This window comes from Anguilla rostrata, chromosome 15, assembly GCF_018555375.3.
Source record: "Anguilla rostrata isolate EN2019 chromosome 15, ASM1855537v3, whole genome shotgun sequence".
Taxonomy (NCBI): Eukaryota; Metazoa; Chordata; class Actinopteri; order Anguilliformes; family Anguillidae; genus Anguilla; species Anguilla rostrata.
This window is the reverse complement of record NC_057947.1, coordinates 2,577,945-2,599,518: the sequence shown is the minus strand read 5'-3', so window position 1 is coordinate 2,599,518 and position 21,574 is coordinate 2,577,945. Positions and strand designations below refer to the sequence as shown.

At 46.4% G+C, this 21,574-nt stretch overlaps 1 protein-coding gene across 11 annotated transcripts in view; it reads right to left on the bottom strand.

Moving 5' to 3' along the window:
• obsl1b (obscurin like cytoskeletal adaptor 1b) overlaps window positions 1–14,635 on the bottom strand; it is a 48,558-nt gene extending 33,923 nt beyond the window's left edge. For 2 of the 11 annotated variants that reach the window (XM_064309887.1, XM_064309891.1), the window contains exons 1-12: window positions 13,815–14,635; window positions 11,040–12,150; window positions 5,630–5,899; window positions 5,229–5,489; window positions 4,558–4,863; window positions 3,795–4,061; window positions 2,747–3,022; window positions 2,182–2,457; window positions 1,485–1,760; window positions 893–1,168; window positions 401–676; window positions 218–292 (exon numbers count right to left, since the gene is read on the bottom strand). In XM_064309887.1, coding sequence (XP_064165957.1) covers window positions 218–292; window positions 401–676; window positions 893–1,168; window positions 1,485–1,760; window positions 2,182–2,457; window positions 2,747–3,022; window positions 3,795–4,061; window positions 4,558–4,863; window positions 5,229–5,489; window positions 5,630–5,899; window positions 11,040–12,054 — 3,574 coding nt within the window. In that variant the 5' untranslated portion in view covers window positions 12,055–12,150; window positions 13,815–14,635. The remainder of the gene's footprint in view (window positions 1–217; window positions 293–400; window positions 677–892; window positions 1,169–1,484; window positions 1,761–2,181; window positions 2,458–2,746; window positions 3,023–3,794; window positions 4,062–4,557; window positions 4,864–5,228; window positions 5,490–5,629; window positions 5,900–11,039; window positions 12,151–13,814) is intronic. The other 9 variants (XM_064309888.1, XM_064309889.1, XM_064309895.1 and 6 more) reach the window with 9 other exon arrangements.
• Between the last annotated feature and the right edge of the window lie 6,939 nt (window positions 14,636–21,574).

The window sequence follows — 21,574 nt, the reverse complement described above, 5'->3', positions numbered from 1 at the left end:
CAAAAAGCAAATCTCTGCTGAATCAGATATGAAGGCTGTTTTTGAATCTACTTTCAAAGTCAACCTACTGCAGCAGTCATGAATGAAATAACAGTATCCATCGGAGACACTCCAAATTAGTGTCACAGAGAACACAAAAGACCGTCATGGTTAGTGACGTCTGTGCAAATACACTGGGTTAAATTTAAACACACAGAAGGAAAAAGGCTTTTGTCACCTTTGACATCCGTGCTGGTCTGGACAGTGTCATCAGATATCTCACAACTGAACGGCCTAGAGTGGAACTGCTCTGCTGATTGGATAAAGCCACAAAGAAAGCAACCTTAGAATAGCAGCGCTCTTAGAAGGTGAGATTGGCCACTATCAATGCACAGCTGAAAATAATATCAACACAAATCACCTTTGACTTCCACATGAAACTGGATGGCTTCACTTGCTGTCTTACAGCTGTAGACCCCAGCGTGAGATAACTCCGCTGATTGGATGGTCAGGGTCCTTGCTTTGCCCTCTGATTGGATATCTACTCCAGTTTTGGGGAGGAGCTGCTCCTCATCCTTGTACCAGCTGACCTGGCCAGTGGGCTCTGAGATCTCACAGTGTAGTACAATGGGGCGGCCTGCTTCCACAGACATGTTCCTCTCGTCCTCAGGAAGGTTCAAGAACCTCACTGGTGGAGCTAGATCATTAATATTGAAATCGTGAATTACTCTTTCTGTTCTGATTAAACATGCACAGCTGACAAAGCAATATTTAAAATGAATACTGCACTGCTTACAGAGTATTGTACAAACTTAGCTTCTGTGATTTTAAGGAGTTTGCTCAAAGAAGCCGCTGTAGTGCGCTAGACACGCCGTTGCTATTTGCCAGTGTAAAAGCAGCGGTTGCTAATCACCTTTGACCTTTACGTTAAACTGGACGGCGTCGTCCGCCGTGGAGCAGCAGTAAACTCCGGAGTCAGAGAGCTGCGCCGACTCCACCACCAGCGTCCTTCTTATGCCCGCTGATCGGAGGTCCGTGCCCGCTTTCGGGAAGAGCTCCGCGCCGTCCTTGTACCAGCTGACCTGGGCACTGGGGTCCGAGAGCTGGCAGTTTAGGACGACGGGGTGGCCTGCTTCGACGGACTTGCACCTCTCGTCTTCGGGAATGCTGCAGAACTTCACTGGAGGGGCTACAGGCGAGGATTCACAGCGGTGTCATCAAATGCACAGCAGCCTTAATCCTGACCTTAGCCTTACTAAGAAATCCACTGAAATTTGTTCCGTAATTTGCATCAAGCAAATCCAGAAAAAGCTAATGCGGAAACAAAAGCATTAATTTCTGACTAGCTTTCAAAGCAGTCAAATGCTCTGGCACTACTTCAGTGTGAATTACACCCAAGTCTGGCACAGTGTGAAGGAAAGAGCGCTACGGTGGTTAGCTGCGTCTGAACGTGCACCCGAGCCGCTTGTGAGAGAAAGCCGCGGGAGGAGCCACGCGCACATCACCTTTGATATCCACGGTGAACTGGACCGCGTCATCGGCCGCCTCACATCTGTACACCCCAGAGTGACACAGCTGTGCCGATTGCACAACCAGGCGCCTTATGGTGGCTTTTGATTGGATCTCTACTCCAGATTGTGGGTGGAGCTGTGCCCCATCCTTGTACCAGGTGACCTGGGCATTGGGGGGTGAGATCTCGCAGTGCAGTACAATGGGACAGCCTGCGTCAATGGATTTGTTCCTCTCAACTTCAGGCGTTGCTGAGAACTTCACAGGTTGGGCTACAGATATTTTAATACTTTGTAAGAATAAGTCATACAGCGGTTAAAAATAGTGTTGTGTAACTGTTATGACCTTTTTGTGTTAATCTCAAGCAAATCCACACTTCAATTTTGTGAAATTCACTTTCAGGATGGAATGATAATCAGGTAAAATGTTATTTTAGCAGTGCTGTGAATAGTAAAGGTGGGTTTGACGTTTTGTAAAAGAGAATGAAGAGAGTTACTCAACAAAAAAAAAAAAATGGCCTGCGTTGTTAACAAAAAAAAGGCCTGCGTTGTTAACAAAAAAAATGGCCTGCGTTGTTAACAAAAAAAAAGGCCTGCATTGTTAACAAAAAAAAATGGCCTGCGTTGTTAGTTGCACCTATCAGTTATGTTTGGTTAATTTTCCATCCAGCCAGAGCATAGGTAACTGAATCACCTTTGATATCCACATTGAACTTGATGGCATCGCCCTTTGTCTTGCAGCTGTACACCCCAGAGTGGAGAATGTCAGCAGACGGGACAGCCAGTGTCCTCGTGGTGCCCTCTGATTGGATCTCTACTCCAGATTGTGGGTGGAGCTGTACCCCATCCTTGTACCAGCTGACCTGGGCAGTGGGGTCTGAGATCTCACAGTGTAGTAAAATGGGGCTTCCCGGTTCAAAGGACTTGCTCTTCGCTACTTCTGGGAGGGCCGAGAACCTCACAGGTGGTGCTACGAGTGTTCAATTGATTAGCGCGAATGGGTTTGATCATGTCATAAGCTACATGATAATCAATGTAATAGCTGATTGATGCGATCACTATTTTAATCTGTTCAGGTTTATTTTAAGAGATTTTAAGAGGCTCATTTTAAGAGATTTAAGAGACCTGTTGTGAATAACTGGGAACAGGGCACCTGTTATGACACATCACTCAAATTCTTGATCCAACAAGTCGAGTGCATGAGAAGTTATGAATATAACTCTTCATGCACAGTCCTGCAAACATCAACTCCAACTCACCTTCAACTTCCACGTTAAATCTAATGACATCATCAATGGCATCACAGCTGTACACCCCAGAATGGGAAAACTCGGCTGATTGGATCACGATCCTCCTCATATTGCCCTCTGATTGGATGTTAAGACCTTCCACTGTGTGTAGTTCCACTCCATTTTTGTACCAGTGGACTGGAGCCGTGGGGTCTGACAGCTCACAATACAGGACAATCGGGTTGCCTACTTCAACAAATTTATTTCGGTCCATCTCGGAAAGAGGTGTGAACTTCACCAAAGGAGCTGCAAATTCAATAGTGGCACGGGCAGTTTGGTTAATATCAGGAAAAAACACAGTAGTGCTGTCAATCAGTCATCATCATTATGGTGGAATGTACAATTTTAGCTAAAGTATTGTTCATATACACTCACCAGCCACTTCAATAGGTACACCTGTTCAACCGGTCGCAAATATCTGCTCGCAAATATCTAATCAGCCAATCACGTGGCAGCAACTCAATGCATTTAGGCATGTAGACATGGTCAAGACGATCTGCTGAAGTTCAAACCAAGCATCAGAATGGGGAAGAAAGGTGATTTAAGTGACTTTGACCATGGCGTGGTTGTTGGTGCCACACGGGCTGGTTTGAGTATTTCAGAAACTGCTGATCTACTGGTATTTTCACGCACAACCATCTCTAGGGTTTACAGAGAATGGTCCGAAAAGAGAAAATATCCAGTGAGCGGCAGTTCTCTGGGCGAACATGCCTTGTTGATGGCAGAGGTCAGAGGAGAATGGCCAGACTGGTTCGAGCTGACAGAAAGGCAACAGTAACTCAAATAACCACTTGTTACAACCAAGGTATGTAGAAGAGCATCCCCGAACGCAAAACACGTCAAACCCTGAAGCAGATGGGCTACAGTAGCAGAAGACCGCACCGGGTGCCACTCCTGTCACCTAATGAAGTGGCCGGTGAGTGTATATATCATAAATTCCCTGTGTATCATATATATCATGCATGTGAATGAGAGACCGGTGTAGGTATAGAGACACGTGTGTGAAACGCAGTGTTACCCTGGATGTACAGCGCTGCCGAATCTCGGACTCCGCAGGCGATGAAGGTGATCTCGGCGCCGTTGTCGGCGTCCCGCACCCCGCGGACGCGCAGGGAGTGGTGCGTGCGGGAGCGCCGCACGGCGAATCGCTCGTCCTCCTGCAGCTGGCTGCCGTTCAGAAACCAGGTCCCCATGACCGAGGCCGACAGCTCGATGGTGAAGCTGGCGTCCTGGCCCTCGGGCACCAGCGCGTCCTGCAGCGGCGTCTGAATTTTAGCTACCGGGACTGAAAAGGGTAACAAGCACGGGGGGTCAGGAACTAGTCAGATTCTGAAGCTTCCAAATGCAACTGACCATTCAATACCTTTTCACCCAAACAGAACTCTGATCAAGACACCTGAGCTTACCCAGGTGGGATGCCCACCCAATCAGAACTCTAATCAGGTTGGCTGAACTTACCCAGGTGGGATGCCCACCCAATCAGAACTCTAATCAGGACCTGAGCTTACCCAGGTGGGATGCTCACCCAATCAGAACTCTAATCAGGACGCCTGAGCTTACCCAGGTGGGATGCCCACCCAATCAGAACTCTAATCAGGAACTCTGAGCTTACCCAGGTGGGATGCCCACCCAATCAGAACTCTAAGATCCTGAGCTTCCAGGTGGGATGCCACCGATCAGACTCTACTCCAGTGGAGCCCACCAATCAGACTCAATCGGAACTCTGAGCTACAGGTGGATGCCCACCCAATCAGAACTCTAATCAGGAACTCTGAGCTTACCCAGGTGGGCAGCCCGGGGGAACTCCACGTGGCTGCTCCTGCCGTACTTGTTGACGCTGCAGATGCGGAAGCGGTAGTCGGCCTCGCAGGGCACGCTGTCCCCCAGGATCTCCACGGCGGTGGCCGAGTCGGTGGTCAGGCACTGCAGCCACTCCTGGGAGCCCACCTCCTGCCTCTCCAGCACGTACCCCGAGGGCGGGTTCCTGCGCGAGTCGGGCGCCGGGACCCAGGAGAGGAGCGCGGCGTTGGCCCGCTCAGTGTTAATCTGCACACCCACGGGACAGCTGGGGGAGCTGTGCCTCACCGCTGAGCCCGGAGGGGGGAGAGGGTCGTCCCACACAGTGAGAGATGCAGGCCGAGTGTTAATTAAGTATAAATTACATAGTAGTACCATTGTATCCATGTGAAATGTCACTAAATGAGTAAGTATAAATTACACTAAACACAGTGAATGTTTCACCCGCACAGTGAACCCTCTTCAGCCTCCTCACGTTGGCTCCCTTATTAGAGAGCAAAGGCAGTGAAGAGAAGGCCGGGTCTGTACCAGACTGAATTGTGAGGTCGCGACCTTCCTCCCTCAAAACTCAATGACCTCTGTTGTGTTGTCTACGGTTTGACCATGTTGTCATAACACCTAAGTATATTTATAAACATCAATTAGTTATCCTAACCTTTCACTCTCAGCTGTGACGAAGTCTTGGACCTGCCCACGATGAAGGTGACCTTGCCGGAATCTTGGGGTGAGGCGTTGACAAACACCAGGATGTGGGTCTTCCCAAAGGACTTTATGATGGTCTGGTGGGTCTCCCGTAACTCCACACCGTCTTTGTACCAGTGAATCTCCATCTCTTCCTCCTCTACTTCCACACAGAAGGCCGCGTTTTCTCCCTCCAGCACGTCCACTTTGCGCGGGAGCTTGCGCACTATCGTACCTGCGAAACAGAGTTGGTTTCACACCCGCTGGATTTGCTCTACCTGTTAAAAACACGCGCTTGAGGGTGAAGAGGTACAGCCGTTGCCTGCCCCCTGAGCCAGGTGCCCGGCGGGTAATCCGCCGGCGTGAGGCGCTCACCTTTGACGGCCACCTCCGCGATGCTCCGCCCCCCGTCGGCCATCTCGCACAGGTAGATGCCGTCGTCGTCGGCCCCGATGTCGCGGATGGTGAGGCGGCGTTTCGTGCCCCACTCCTCCATGCCGTACTTGGCCCCGGGATGCAGCCTGCGGTCCTCCAGGTACCAGGTGATGGGGATGGAGTCCTCGGGCACCTCACATTCCAGGATGGCCAGCTCCCGCTCAAACACTTCCAGGTCGCTGAGCGGCTGCTTGAAGCGGACGAGAGGCTCTAGCAGAAGGAGGACAGCAGGAAATTTTTTTCTGCTTTTTTAAAGCACACAATGGTAAGGGGGCGGATCTCTCAGTGTGAAGCAAGTGAAAGAATACTGATAACACTGATAAAGGACACCAAACATATTCCCTATTCCTGTAAGTGGAAATAATGTTAAAAATATAACAGCAACAGCAGCATGGGATCTCTGTATAAGGTACATATTTAAAGCAGTGGGGAAACTGCGGAACAAGAGAGGGCATGTGAACCACTGTGTAGTTGCTAGGAAACTCTGCTTTTAACTCAAAGGCTGTGAATTTGATTCCAAGCTGGGGCACTGCCATTGTACCCTTGAGCAAGATATTTAACCTCAACTGCTCTGCATTGTCATGGATTAAAACAAGCAATGTAGGATGCATCAATTTAAGTGAGTGTGTGTGTGTGTGAGAGAGAGAGAGATAAAGAGAATGAGACCGATAAATACAGAAAGAGAGAGAGAGAGACTTGCTTGGACCTGAATCTAACATGCTTGGCGCTTATGTGTGTTTACAATTCAGAATGAACAAACGCGTATCCCGTTGGCAGGTATATTTTTGCTGTTGCCAGTCACTCTGAATAGAGTCATGGAAAATCTATATTAAAAAAGTGAGGTACACTGTATGCACAGCATACAGCATTTGTCCAACAGTGGACAGAACTTGACAGATTGCCCAAATTTACTAAATAACTTGAGTTATTATGAAACATGCTCCAGGGTGCAAGGTTTGTTTGGCTAGCAACAGGCTGGCTACAGTCACTAATAGCAACTGATTTGTCTTCTGTGGAATAAGTTGAAACAAACAGCTAGAATGCTTGGACACAAAAGAAAGGCAACTGAAACAACACTGTAGCCAACAGCAGTGAACTGCAATGACCTCTAAACTGTCAATCCTTAAAAAATACCAATGCGATACCTTCTCATGCTGGAATATTTACAGCAATATTGATTCAATGTGTTTGCATTCTGTAATTGCTCCTCTATATGCTATTTTCCACTGGTGGTGTCAGGTGCGACAATCCCGCCAAGTACTCAAATGTGATGACACACAGGAACTTGCATGCCGAATTCGAAAGAGCAAATGTCTAAAAAAACAAATCCAAAAAGCGTCTTTAAAATTAGGTTTGATATGTTGCTCAATATTACTCTGTCAGACAACATTGTTGGTTGTCTCTAGGCAGTATTATTTCTCCAAAATACCCCACCGCTGGATTATCTGGATTATCTAAAAAAAAAAAAAGAACTAAATGTGCGCATGACAGCTTCGTTTCAGCTGTGGTATCTGGAGTGTGACCACCAGTGCAGGAATGGGCTCTATGGTCTCATATCTGTTAAGGCACTGTTCTAGTGCATAGGTGGGCTCTATGGTCTGGTATCTGTTAAGGCTCTCTTCTAGTGCATGGGTGGGCTGTATGGTCTGGTATCTGTTAAGGCACTGTTCTAGTTTATGGATGGACCCCACAGTCTGGTATCTAAGGCACTGTTCTATTGCATGGATGGGCTCTATGGTCTGGTGTCTGTTAAGGCCTTGTTCTAGTGCATGGGTGGGCTCTATGGTCTGGTATCTGTTAAGGCTCTGTTCTAGTGCATGGGTGGGCTCTATGGTCTGGTATCTGTTAAGGCACTGTTCTAGTGCATGGATGGACCCCACAGTCTGGTATCTAAGGCTCTGTTCTAGTGCATGGATGAGCCCCACAGTCTGGTATCTGTTAAGACTCTGTTCTAGTGCATGGGTGGGCTCTATGTTCTGGTATCTGTTAAGGCTTTATTCTAGTGCATGAGTGGGCTCTATGGTCTGGTATCTGTTAAGGCACTTTTCTAGTGCATGGATGGACCCCACAGTCTGGTATCTAAGGCTCTGTTCTAGTACATGGATGGGCCCCACATTCTGGTATCTGTTAAGGCACTGTTCTAGTGCATGGATGGGACTCACATTCTGGTATCTGTGAAGGCTCTTTTCTAGTGCAAGGATGGGCTCTATGGTCTAGTATCTGTCACGCCCGGTTCTATTGCATGGATGGGCTCTATGGTCTGGTTTCTGTTAAGTTTCTGTTCTAGTTCATAGATTGGGTTTATGGTCTGATATCTGTTAAGGACCCAAGAACAACGCTTCCATATTAAAGACTGTACATTTGATGGTAACCATCTTTCCTCAGAAGCTGTGCTAGTTTATAGTTAAGAAATCCAAGGTTGATGCCTTTTTTTCCTTGTTGATGCACTATTGCCTGGGAAGCTTGCTTACTGATTAACTGAAGAACTACCAATATGGAATCCCGCTTTATACCTGTTGTGTGAAACCTTGAGCCCCCTCCCCTCCGCTCAGGGTCCGTAGTGTTGCAGGTGTGTAAAACGAGCTGTGCTGACAGGGCACAGCTGAGGAGAGATTACTCTGGTGTACCCCCCCCCCCCCCCCAAAGGTTCCCTGCCCTGCATTCACAGGCAATCTGCTGCCCCCCAGTCTCATATCCCGCAGCGTGATTCAGCTGCTAAATTTAGCCGCACAGCGTAGGAGGCCAGTTGTCAGTGCACATGTCCGCTCTTAAAAAGACAGAACGCAATACAGAACGCTCAGACCTGCCGTATGAGTGAGACAGTCTGTTAAACTCTTCAGTTTTCCCCTCTTTTTGTGGTCTGCAGCTAAACCACTTTAGGGTTGTGGCTATCAGTAATATGCCTTCCTTATTAATACAGAATTGATAAGTAAGAATTTGTCAGATAAAAGCCATGTTCTACCTGTCTAATGCCTTCCTCAGGATAAGTTAAAGGCAGCTATTATTATTATTATTATTATTATCAAGCTAGACAGACACAAAAGGCATAGTTATGAAATTACAATGCTCTTCTTGAAGGTACAGGAAAAGGCGGTAACACATTAATGAGAATGCCCAACATAACTGCCCACCAAAACAAAACTTCACTCATTACAACCTAATCCTAACCCCAATTACAGCCTAACCCTAACCCTAACTCAGTTTAACTATTAGCTAATTAATTACTGGACTGGATTTACTTGCATTTACTTTAGCTATCCTCTGAAAAAGAACTATTGTACACATTTGTCTTATTTTAGCAATACATGCTGTCTGAATCAAAGTAAACATCTCTCAACAAAAATTTGTATTGTCTACAGCATACAATAATATTTATTATTGTATCCTAAATGAAAAAGAACTGGGTTTCCATCCAGACCATTAGCCTTGTTGCTAGCAAGCAAAGAATCACAAAATTTCGGGAAAGGTCGTAAAAACTAAACTTGTCAGCCAATGCCTTAATAATGAAAGGGCTTACATTTACTTTAGCTATCCTCTGAAAAAGAACTATTGTACACCATTATCCTATTATTAAGCTACACTACTAACTCAGTTTAACTATTCTAAAAATTTGACTTGTTACAGCATACATATACTTTATTTCCTCTGAAAAAAAATGTGTTCATCACATTAGCCTTGTTGCTAGCAAGCAAAGAATCACAAAATTTTGGGAAAGGTCGTAAAAACTTAACTTGTCAGCCAATGCCTTAATAATGAAAGGGCTGAGCTTTTGATTTTGAATTATATTTCAATAGACTTTACACTCTTAACTCTTGGAAAAATGTCAGATTTTTGGTGAATATTTAAATTTACAATGAATATCAAAAATTTGCAAGACTATGCTGAGCACACCCAGTAGGTGCTTAGCTATGCTCATGCAGTAACAGATACAATAGGCACTTGGCTATGCTAACGCAAGACCCAGCAGCTACTAGGCTATGCTAATGCATTACCCAGCACTAAACTAACCTTACATGACAAGGCTCAGATTAGATTTGCATAACATTAGCCATTCAGAAAAATGAAAGACTTTGTTGATTCTGTATATAAAATTTGAATCAAAATCTGTTAAAATCTGTTAAAATGTGATTGAAAAAGACAAGTGATGCCTGTTGGCTAAGCTATGGAAAGACTTTAATCATACTGAAGCGTCAGATAGGAAATAAATTGTTTGCAGCTGACACCATAGTAGTATCACTGAACATGGGTATTTATCTGACTTTATAGTTATAGCCTCCTTTAGATTGCATTAATATTTTGACAGGTGCCAATTGCTGCAATGTTCTAGTGTCAGGAACATTTAATCTCACGGTGTTGCACTTAGTTCAAAGAAACGCTTATTCTCTGACCCCTCGTCTTTCTGGATACACTGTAAAAGTGTTAAAGTGCTAGTTTGCCTGCATCCTGCCTGCGATGTTATGCTGCCAGCCAAGCCTACAGCTCAGAATGTCCTGTGAGCCATGTGAGAAACCCGATCCTACCCCCCCTGCCCCCCGCCCCCCTGACCGAGCTGGCAGTCACATGTGCGGCCTCCAGACCTTCCAGAGCCTGAGCGAGTTTAGTTTGCAGACTCGGTATCTGCTGAAGCGGACGCCATCTCAATGGGCCTGGCTCGGTCAGGTGCCATTAGAACTCCCAGGGTGCATTTCACACAGTTCCGCCATCTCATTAATGTTCCAGTAGATTAGGGATTGAGATGTTTTGACGCGGCAGGCGCCAAATAACTGACAGATTACACTGGCAGCTGCCCACCCCCCCCCACCCCCCCGAAACGCTTGCTTCCCTTCGGCTCGTCCGTCAGTGCTGCCAGGATTACAGCAGCACAATTATCAATTATGGAGGCATCTGCATGCTTACACCCATGCATAGCACAGAGCACTGTATACAGTGCATAGGAATGCCTTCAGCCATCCATCTCAAGCTCAAATCTCAACGGGCAGCTGTGTCTGCTGGTTTTTGATGTGTCCCTGCACTTAAGTGCTTAATTTAAGACATTAATTGGCTAAAGTGTCCGAACACCTTGTTGTCAAGGCTTACATTGACTGCTGATTAAAAGGAAATCACAAAAGCCAGCAGAGACTATGACCCTTCAGGACTGGAGTTAAAGAAACCTGCCTCACACACGTCACCAAGCATTACCAAACAAGCATTATTAATACCTGGTGAGTAAAGGGGAAAAAAAACAACTTTGGTCATCTTTAAAGGCCTACACTGGTCTACACTGGGGTTTCCATATATTTTTGGTTACTCGTGAACAGAAATGCAGTCCACACAAAGCCAAAAGGGAATGAAGCATAGGGAAAGGCCTTACCTTTCACAGTGAGGTGGACGGCACTCAGAGTCTGCCCGGCAGTGTTGGACGCTGCACACACGTAGACCCCGTTGTCCTGCTGCTTACAGTACAGCACTTTGAGGGTGAAGTAGCCTTCCCGGTCCTCGTACAGCAGGTACCGCCTCCCCGACAGGATCACCCGGCCGTCTTTGCGCCAGATGATCTCGGGCTTGGGCTTCCCCGTCACGTAGCAGCGGAACTTGGCGTGCTTGCCCTCCGTCACGGCGAACATCTTCACCTTGGCGGATAGGGGCAGCGGCTCCTCCCGCGGCCGGGTGGCCACCTGCCGCCCGCCCCTGGCCTTGCCCGGGTGCGCCTTCCAGTGCCCGTTGGCGTAGCCGTTCCGCGTGGCCTCCTCCTCGTGCCCCGGGCCCGCGTCCACCAGGAGCACGGCCCCCGCCAGCCCTTCCCCGAACTCGTTTTTGGCCTTGCAGGTGTACACCCCGCCGTCGGGGGCTCTGGTCTTGAAGATCTTCAGCTGGAACCAGCCCCCGTCCTGGTAGCTGACGCTGAAGTGCGTGCTCTCGAAGATCTCGTTGAGCCGCTTGCCGTCCTTCTCCCAGGCCACCTCGGGCAGCGGCTTGCCCCACAGCTTGCAGGAGAAGACGGCGTCCTCCCCGCGGCCCACGCGCGTGGACAGCGGCTTGATGAGGAAGCGCGGCCGGTTCTCCTCCCGCAGCTCCTTCTCCTGCGCCTCCCCCTCCACCTTCAGCGTGGCGGCCGCGTACGTCTCGCCGATGCTGTTCTTGGCCTTGCAGATGTACTGGCCGCTGTCCTCGCTGGTCACCCCCGAAATGATCAGGTTGTAGACGTTCCCGTCTTCGAACAGGCGGTAGCGCCCCTCGGGGTGGATCCGCTCGTTGTTCCGTTCCCAGATGACGGCGGGACGGGGGTCGCCGGCGATCTGGCACTTGAGGGCGGCGTCCGTGCCGCTCTGCACGATCACCGGGCGAGGGTAGGCCAGGAAGCGGGGCGCCCCGCCGAACACGTCCATCTTGGCTCGTCTGCTAGCCTCCCGTTGCGCAGGTCACGGGCGCGCGGTCTCCCCCGAAAGCACCCTGAGCTCCCCTCTTCCTTTCACTGCGCAGTGCTGTGGAAAGGCAAGTAACTGCTCACTATCGCCATTTCAAAAACACATTCACTGCTTTCGTCTCTGTTTGGACTTATCCATAAAAAAACTCATTAGCCTGAGCTAGCAAATGTGTTGCATCTCTATTTCCCCTTGCTTTGGCAATGAAAAACACCAACAACACAATGAGAACACGTCATAAAAATAACTCGGTGTATAGTTTGAGTAGCCAAGTAGAGGGAACAGAACTCTCATTTGGATCACAAATAGCTTTGCTTTTTTGTCCCTCATATGATTTAGCGAGGTATTCACGGGGTTTTTTTGATAGCAACGGGATTAGAAAGGAGAGAGTCTCCCAAAGGTGGTCCCAAAGGGGCAACAGTCCGCCCCCCCCCCCCCCCATCCCTGTGCACGAGCCCAATCAGGAAGTCAGCGAGGAGGAGACATAACAGCCTTTCACGACACAGCTGCCCCACGGTGCATTTGCAGCACAGCTGGTGCTGTATTTTAGAGAGAAAGAGTTTTAAATAGTCCTCCTAAATAAAGGCCTGGGACAGGGTTGTGTCAGGTATCACAAAGCACCCCCTGGAGCACACGTGCTCACACAAACACAGGTCCGGCACAGCTTTCCAATCCAGGACATCACAGGCAAGCTCACACAAACACAGGCCTGGCACAGCTTTCCAACCCAGGACATCACAGGCAAGCTCACCCAAACACAGGCGAACTGCGCCTGTGGCCTGCCACACCCGGGCTGGCACCCGCCCAATTCCGAACGGCCCTCCTCAGAATTATTTCAGTTTTCTCCACACCAAAAGTGGAAAGAACTCTGTCGGTAGAGCATTAAACTGCCTGCTTTCCTCAGTCTCACCTCTTCTCTGAGGCCACCGTTCTCCAGCTTCTGGATTTCGACTGTGGCAACGGCGCGTTTCTCCTCGTTGGGGTATCCGCTAAGAGGGCCGTCCCAACCGCAACGCCAGGCTTACCCCTTTTAGGAGCGCTCGCTCGTTCGCTGCGTGGTTCCTGTTCCCTCTGACACCCAGCTGTCCCGGCAGAGAAAGCGATCCCAGCACAGGCGTCCTACGGCGCCATAACCTATTCCTACCGCGTGCCTCAGGTCCCCGTCAGACGCCGCAAAACCAGCCTGGCAGATCGCGCTTGTGCAATAAGGCGAAATCTCTGCCACCGGAGCAGTCCACGCATACGCGTTTAACTTGATATATTGTCAGGTGGGAGTTCATAATGAGATTCATTAGTAGATTTTTTTGGGAACTTTTCAAACAGGCATGATATAGAGAACCTGACACCAACACCACACTTATCTATCACTCATCTGAGAATCACATTTGATCCATCTCCTGATTTGTCTGACGTGTAGCAAATGTATTTTACTCTCAAATCAAATGCAGCCGGTCATTTTGTCATGCCACAAAGTTCTCTTTCTATGGCATAGCGTCTAGAATTATAGAATTATTGAAATCAGGAAAATTCGCTGAAAATATGCCGACGATCCTCTGGTGGCCTGCTCTTCCTCCAGCCAGGCACTCGTGGAGGCTGGTCCCAGAGCTCTTTGAAATTTCCTCTGGGTCTAAGAGGAGATTAACCCCCGTGTCCTCTCGTCTGGTTTAATTAGAACGACCCCTGACCCCGGTATCGGTGCGCGCGATACTCCTCGTTTGACCTACCTCTCCGCAAACCTCAGGGACCGTCGCCTGTGCGCATGCCACCTCTCCGCTCCGCTCCGCCGCCCTGCTCTCCCAGCCGCGGGCCTCAGTCTCCCGTCCGCCTGGCAGTCCGCTCCGGGCTGTCCTCCTCAAAGCAGTAATCCTCTCTCTCCAGAAAAAAAAAATGGCGCGTCCCTCTCCCGTCAGTTCCTCTCCCTCTGCCGGCCCATCCTGCGAGCCTGTCCTCCTGTCCCGCGCTGATTTTTTTTTGGGGGGGGGGTGTTTTAGTGTTCTCTGCCGGCTCCGGGACACGCTTGCGCTCGCTCCTCTCCAGCCTCGCGGTCTCTGACCCGCTCAGTCCTGAGACACCCCGAGTGTCATTGTTCGTGGAAGACCGTTAAATGCTTTCGCAGCTGTCGCCGTCTCCTAAAAATACTGGCAGCCTCGATGACAGCGATGAAGATAAGCTGGTCCTTCCATTCACTTGCCTGCCAGGGCTAAAGATAGACCCACGGGTTGGTCCAGCACAGACCGCTGCTCTCACTTAAAACGGTGCGGTGCAGCCTGGAGGAGAAGGGCAGTCTTGAGCCCCCAAGGACTTCTAACACCCTGTTTTTGTTATTAAGGCCATTTCCCACCCCTGACTCGGCCCCTGAATTCTGTTAGTTGATCATAGTTGATCTAAAATTTGACTTCAATACTTTTTGGTGCGCTCTTACATAAGATGGGGTTCTCAACATGAAACAATGCTGAAAGCACTGGGTTTTGTGTGTGCTTTTCAATTAAATGTATTTAGCCATGCCATTTTGTATTTAATAATTATAGACGTTACTGACAATTATTTTATTTTTAAGTTTCATGACGGTACAAGCCCTTCAGTCCAGCTAGGCCCATCATTTTGCCTACCCTCAAAAAATGTTTCTAGTGCAATTTAGAGGCAATTTAGAGCCTCAAATTAGCTTAACCTGCATGTTTTTGGACCTTGGGAAGAAATCAGAGAACCCAGAGAAAGCCCACACCAACACAATAACATGCTAATTCCACACAGAATGAATTATACATAATGAAAAACAGTCTTTGGTCTGTAAGGGGGACTTCTTTGTAGGGTTTGAACTGCTCCTGTAACACCCCTTTCCTTTCACTAACAGGTCTTGGCTTTAAAAACGAAAATATGAAGGAGAGTTTGCATTATTATTTGGATTTTTTGAAGACAGGTGCAAGACAACATGGAAATGAAATTGCAAATGGCAGAACTACGGTGGATTTTCATTTCATGTCAGCCTTGTACTGTGAAAAGTTGGTTAGCCTTCAGACATGAAAAGTAAGATGACCAACTGAATTATCTTCTTCTTTTGTCATCAGTCATGCGGTTACAAGAAGAAAATATTATTTGAACTGTACAGATTTGATGGTTTCCATTTGCATTTTAATAATGATAGGTTTGTATGGTATTGAAAATGAAAAGTCAAATGGACTTAAATGCAGGACATAGTACGACCACACAACAAAAGTTTGCTCGTGTTACTGCCACCTGCTGGTAGAATTTAGACATTTTCACTCAGTATGGAAAGGTATATTACAGCCACACAAAATCCATATCTACACAAACACTGAAGTAATTAATCTGGAAAACGTGCACATCGAGTCAAACAAGAAACCAACACGTCCTCTCCCACTTAATAAAAATATCACAGTATGTACACATTATACAAGTTTGAGTGATTAAAAAATAGTCGTTGATCATTCAGAGCTACTTTAAAAACAGTTAGACTGGACTACTTTGCATAAATAAAAAATGGCTGAATAGGCTACTTACCTGATCTCTCCAGTAGTGTGGAAACAGAGGTTTTGCGGGGCTCCTGTGTCAGACTTGGATTATTGGATTAGGATACATTGGTCTTAATGTGAAATTGTGATCTTTTTTTCAACAATTGCAATTTAATTTATTATTTAAAAATATATATATTACTGCAAGAATTCAGTGTAGGTTACGGTGCAAAACGGGGAGTGAAATTAGGCTATAATTCATCAGCATAATGGCAAAAACTATCAAAAAAAGATCAATGTTTCAAATAACCCAAAGGACAGCAAAGTTAGCATAGCATTATGTGGCTGGAAAAATAGGTCTATTATTAGATTAAAATTTACAGCAAAAATATATTTATTTTACCCACCGTCAACCAAAATAATAATAATAATAATAATAATAATAATAATATATATATATATATATATATATATATATACACACACACACACACTCACCCGCCACTTTATATTAGGTTCACCTGTTCAACTGCTCATTAACGCAAATATCTGATCAGCCAATCACGTGGCAGCAAGGTTGTTGGTGCCAGACGAGCTGGTTTGAGTATTTCAGAAACTGCTGATCTACTGGGATTTTCAAGCACAACCATCTCTAGGGTTTACAGAGAATGGTCCGAAAAAAAGAAAATATCCAGTGAGCAGCAGTTCTCTGGGCTAAAATGCCTTGTTGATGGCAAAGTTCAGAGGAGAATGGCCAGACTGGTTCGAGCTGGTAGAAAGGTAACAGTAACTCAAATAACCACTCGTTACAACCGAGGTATGTAGAAAAGCATCTCTGAACACACAACACGTCGAACCTTGAAGCAGATGGGCCACAGCAGCAGAAGCCAACCCGGTACTAGCAAGGTGTACCTAATAAAGTGACCGGTGAGTGTATGTGTTCCTAATCGTTTCATTTCGAATGGATCTCGATGGAATGGTATTTAGAGTATGAAAACGAACTTTTGTTCATCAGATATGTCGCCAGATCCACCGAAATTGGAAACTTAATGATCGCCACGTTAACAATGAACATTTTAGTGTACAGAAACATAAGGAGAAGACCAAAAATTATATGGTGTGTTTTTTTAGTTATGAGAGTATGATTATGCTTCTCGTTACAAATGTGTCCTGGGTGTCCGACATGTGCAGGAAGAGATCTGAAATAATGGTCAAGTGAACGAATGGCGCGCGATAACTTAATGCAGTCATGGTTGGTTCTTCGTTCATGTGAGTAACCTGTCTCTCGTACTTTAGGGTTAAAACTCATTGATCATTTTATGTCAGACGTAAGGACTAAGCGGATGTCTCTAAACCGCCTGTGCTTCCCAACAGTTTGGTTCAGATCGTAACAGTTAATTCTCATAGTAATAGATATTGACGTTACTGTAGGCTACAGGACTGGTTCTCACGAGGCTGAAGCCAGGAGCCAGTGATCTCGGCTGTGTTCGGCTCCAAGGCCCGCACACGCACCCAGCCGCCTCTCCCTTTCAGTGGAGGTAACCCGACCCCGCTGCGAGCTGACGCTGGCGTCTCGGCGGTGCACCAGTGATCGACGGTCCTCGCTGGGTGAAGCCTACTGTACGGGGATTAGCTGGCCCCCTTTTAAAAAATGTCTACTCACCCTCTGACGCTGCTTGAGGCATTAGCAAGTACGTCCCGTTTATTCCCGGCATGCCAGAGTCTCTGGTTAGAGGAGTACACAAGTTCCTATCCAAAACACTAAAGGGCCTGTTCAATCTAAACTGAATATGCTCTCACCTTCCCATTCTTCAGGTTATTTGATACATATCTTGACAATGGCAAATTTTAACTACCTATTTCTTGCTATAATTAACTGTACGTGTTATGCAATGGCTTGGCTAAAAGCAGCTGCCCAATGCTCGAATTGTCAATTGCAGCATAAGCAATATATATTTAATAAAATTACAGTTTTTCTGTTTCCAACACAAATAATGTAATTTTAGGGAAAGGAAAGTGTTTCTTTCAAATAAAATGGAAAGTGCAAAGACTTCTTCAGCATCTGGCTGGCCAGTTTTAGCTAAGTAAACACTAAAGCTGTGATGAAGCATGGGTCAAACAGAATGATTGGCTTTTAGGCTGCTTAATAAATACTATTGTTATGAAACATATTGCTGTGGAAGAAGACATCATTTGCCCAGTGAAAATAGCCGTTAGGGCAGCAGAGTCGGGTCCAGTGCTAAAATGTGGCCTCATTTACTGACCTTCGCTGGAGTATCTGCGTGGCTGAGTGACTGTTGTGTTGATGTCTGCTGCAGCCAAACTGGAGGCATCTGTGTTTATCAGCTGGATGACGCATTTCCTGCTGTAGACATTCCAGAGCCTGGCTGCATGGCATTTGTCCCATTGCTCATTATATAAACCCATGGGGTCCGCTGCATTTGTTGTCTGGCTCGTTACCTTGTTTTTGACAGTGAGGGGGCGCTGTTTCAATCAGTTTTTTGTTGCACTTGTATTATCATTTTGATGTTGTAGCTCTTTGTCCTGTCTTTTGTAATCATGCCTCACTTCCAGTTTATGACTTGCCATAACTTTACTGACTTAGCCTGTCCTTACTGCTTGAACTAGACCAGATGTTCATGGTTATGGATGACTGATACTTTGAGTACTGTATCTTATCATACCTGTGTTCTGTAATGACCTTCAGTATACACTTATTGTAAGTTGCTTTGGATAAAAGCGTCTGCCAAATAAATGTAATGTAATGTGCTACAGAATTAGTGTTTCAGGGGATACTGCAACATCACTGAACAGAGTGTGCAGAGTTCGTGTAAGTGGAATTAAACAGTTACATGGCGGATGGAATTAAACAGTGTGACAAGGTGAATGGAATTAAACTGTGTTAATCTGCATGGTGAATGGAATTAAGCATTGTTATACTGTATGGTGAATGGAATTAAAGTGTTGTACTGTGTGGTGAATGGAATTAAAGTGTTGTACTGTGTGGTGAATGGAATTAAACAGTGTTATACGGTATGGTAACTGTAGTTAAACTCTGTTAATTGGTGTATTATGTAGGCTAATTAAGCAGTGTTAAATGATGTATTATGTAATTAAGCAGTGTTAGAAAACTGCTCAGTATTGATCCACTGTGCAAATTGCTGAAGATTGAAACCTTCTGTCAGAGAGCCTAATTCTTACTTTTCAGAGTAGTGACAACCATATAAATGTTTTCACTGTGAAGAATGTAGACTGATGTTACTAGTGTTAAAGATAACATTCCCAAGTGGTCGTGATGACCTTTGAAATGGCCTTACACTGTACAGGGAATTGATAAAAGGTTACTAGTTTATATTTGTGCAGAACAAGACTTAATTCTCTTTTATTCCAAATTATTTGCAAGATATTAAGATGGCATCATATTATTAATTATTTAGATACATGCAGCAGGTAAAAGATTCATTTGACTGGCGCAATTCATTACATATATACATTACAACATTAATTCCCCACCATGCGAATCCAAGTGATTTGTGGGGGACTTTATCATTCAGTGACTGTGTATGCACAGTATTTGGCCAAAACTTTGTTTAATTGGTCAATTACATTTGGACAAATATTGATGAGTATGAATATACAGTACTGTGCAAAAGTCTTAGACAGCTGTACAGCATTTTTTTTACAGGTAAGATGCTTTCAAAAATAATGAAATTAAATGTTATAAATATCAAAAAAATAATATAAAGAGCAGTAAATAGTTCAAAACTAAATAAAATCAATGTTTGGTGTGACCACCCATCGCCTTTAAAACTACATCAGTTCTCTTAGGTACACTGTCCAGCAGTTTTATAAGAAAATCGGCTGGTAGGTTGTTCCAAGCATTTTGGAGAACTTGCCACAGTTCTTCTGCAGATTTTGGCTGTTTCGCTTGCTTCTGGCTCTCCAGGTAATCCCAGAGACCCTTGATCAAGTTTTTAACTGAAAAGCAGTCTGTTACTTAAAATATTACATTTTTGTATTTTGTTAAGTAAAGTATCTGTAAAATTTCATTTTTTGGAAAATTCATGTTTGGAAATCTCAAATTTGCTCTTTTCTACTGACACACTAATGCAGAAAACAAAAAATAAACATCTAAGACCAAATATATACTATATATTATATTTAAAAATCTAGGGTGCCTAAGACTTTTGCACAGTACTGTTTATGCCCATATATTTACACACTGTATATATATTTCTTAGCTAACACTTTTATACAGAGTGATTGCCCCCCAAAAAATTGCCCCCACCCCCTAGTATAAAAATTGTATGCTATGTACCGACACAGGGTCTCAAATAGGACACATGGCATGTTGTAAGCATGCTATATAAAAGTGCTAAGTCTGTTAGTGTATTGCCTCTGGCAATATCCTAAATTGAAATACACTGTACAGAGCACTACTCTAAGATTATGAATTAGGCTCTTGGAGAGAAGATTTGAATCTGCCCAGTGGTGAGTTATTTTGAAGTGCAGTAGACATATATACAGGGCCATAGCAGTTGTGCAATGAGCAATGTGTATTGTGCAATGTGCAGAGTCATGTGTAATGAGTACTGTTTGAAAACATGAGCAAAACCATAATTAGCATGTGCCCCCACCCCACAGGAAATGCCGCTGTGTTGCTGCACTAGGACACTATGAGCTCACTGAGAATTTGTCCCCCAGTCACACAGACCTCGCACTCGCACGGCTCTCTGTCTCCCCCCACTGGTCATGTAGCCTTAATATTCTTAATATTTCACCCTTTGAAGAGTAGGTTTTTGGAATGTTATCTCAAAATTCTGAGTCAGTGTTCTAGAACTCTTAGCTTCTTTCAGTTACCAGTAGTGATTGTGACATTAGAATGTTCAGTTAAGAAAATTCTAATCACATATTTGTGATCTTACAGCTTAAAGGGTTAAATGGGAAATTCCATCCTAAGATTTACTGAAGAAAGTTAAAGCCTCAGTACACCTCATGAGTCTACCCACCTCATGAGTCTGCCCATGAGTTAGTTTTTATAAAAAAAATTTTTGGCTGTGCCTGTCATCACTGGAAAGTCAATATGACCTACATTTTCAAAAGAAACTGGCTATCAAACTGTGAGGAGGCCCTTCAGTTTGTCTGATATACCCTGAACACAGGTAGCGGTTAGCAGGAGGGCTGGTGGTATCGAAAGCCTTGCTGTGCAGGAGCTGTTCTCCCTCTGGCCGGCACAGACAGGCCCCAAACATCCAAGCCTGGCCGCATTCCTGTGGAAGCCCTGTCCCAACGCCTCTCAGGCTGTTCATACACAGGAGAGCCTCCCTGCCCAAAGCAGCAGCCTGTGTGTGCTCCTATCCCGTCAGTGAGACAGGCGGGGCTGAGCTCCTATCCCGTCAGTGAGACAGGCGGGGCTGAGCTCCTATCCCGTCAGTGAGACAGGCGGGGCTGAGCTCCTATCCCGTCAGTGAGACAGGCGGGACTGAGCTCCTATCCCGTCAGTGAGACAGGCGGGGCTGAGCTCCTATCCCGTCAGTGAGACAGGCGAGGCTGAGCTCCTATCCCGTCAGTGAGGCGGGCGGAGCTGAGCTCCTATCCCATCAGTGAGGCAGGCGGGGCTGAGCTCCTATCCCATCAGTGAGACAGGCGGGGCTGAGCTCCTATCCCGTCAGTGAGGCAGGCGAGGCTGAGCTCCTATCCCATCAGTGAGGCAGGCGGGGCTGAGCTCCTATCCCGTCAGTGAGACAGGCGAGGCTGAGCTCCTATCCCGTCAGTGAGACAGGCGGGGCTGAGCTCCTATCCCGTCAGTGAGACAGGCGGGGCTGAGCTCCTATCCCGTCAGTGAGACAGGCGGGGCTGAGCTCCTATCCCGTCAGTGAGACAGGCGGGGCTGAGCTCCTATCCCGTCAGTGAGACAGGCGGGGCTGAGCTCCTATCCCGTCAGTGAGACAGGCGGGGCTGAGCTCCTATCCCGTCAGTGAGGCAGGCGGGGCTGTGCTCCTATCCCGTCAGTG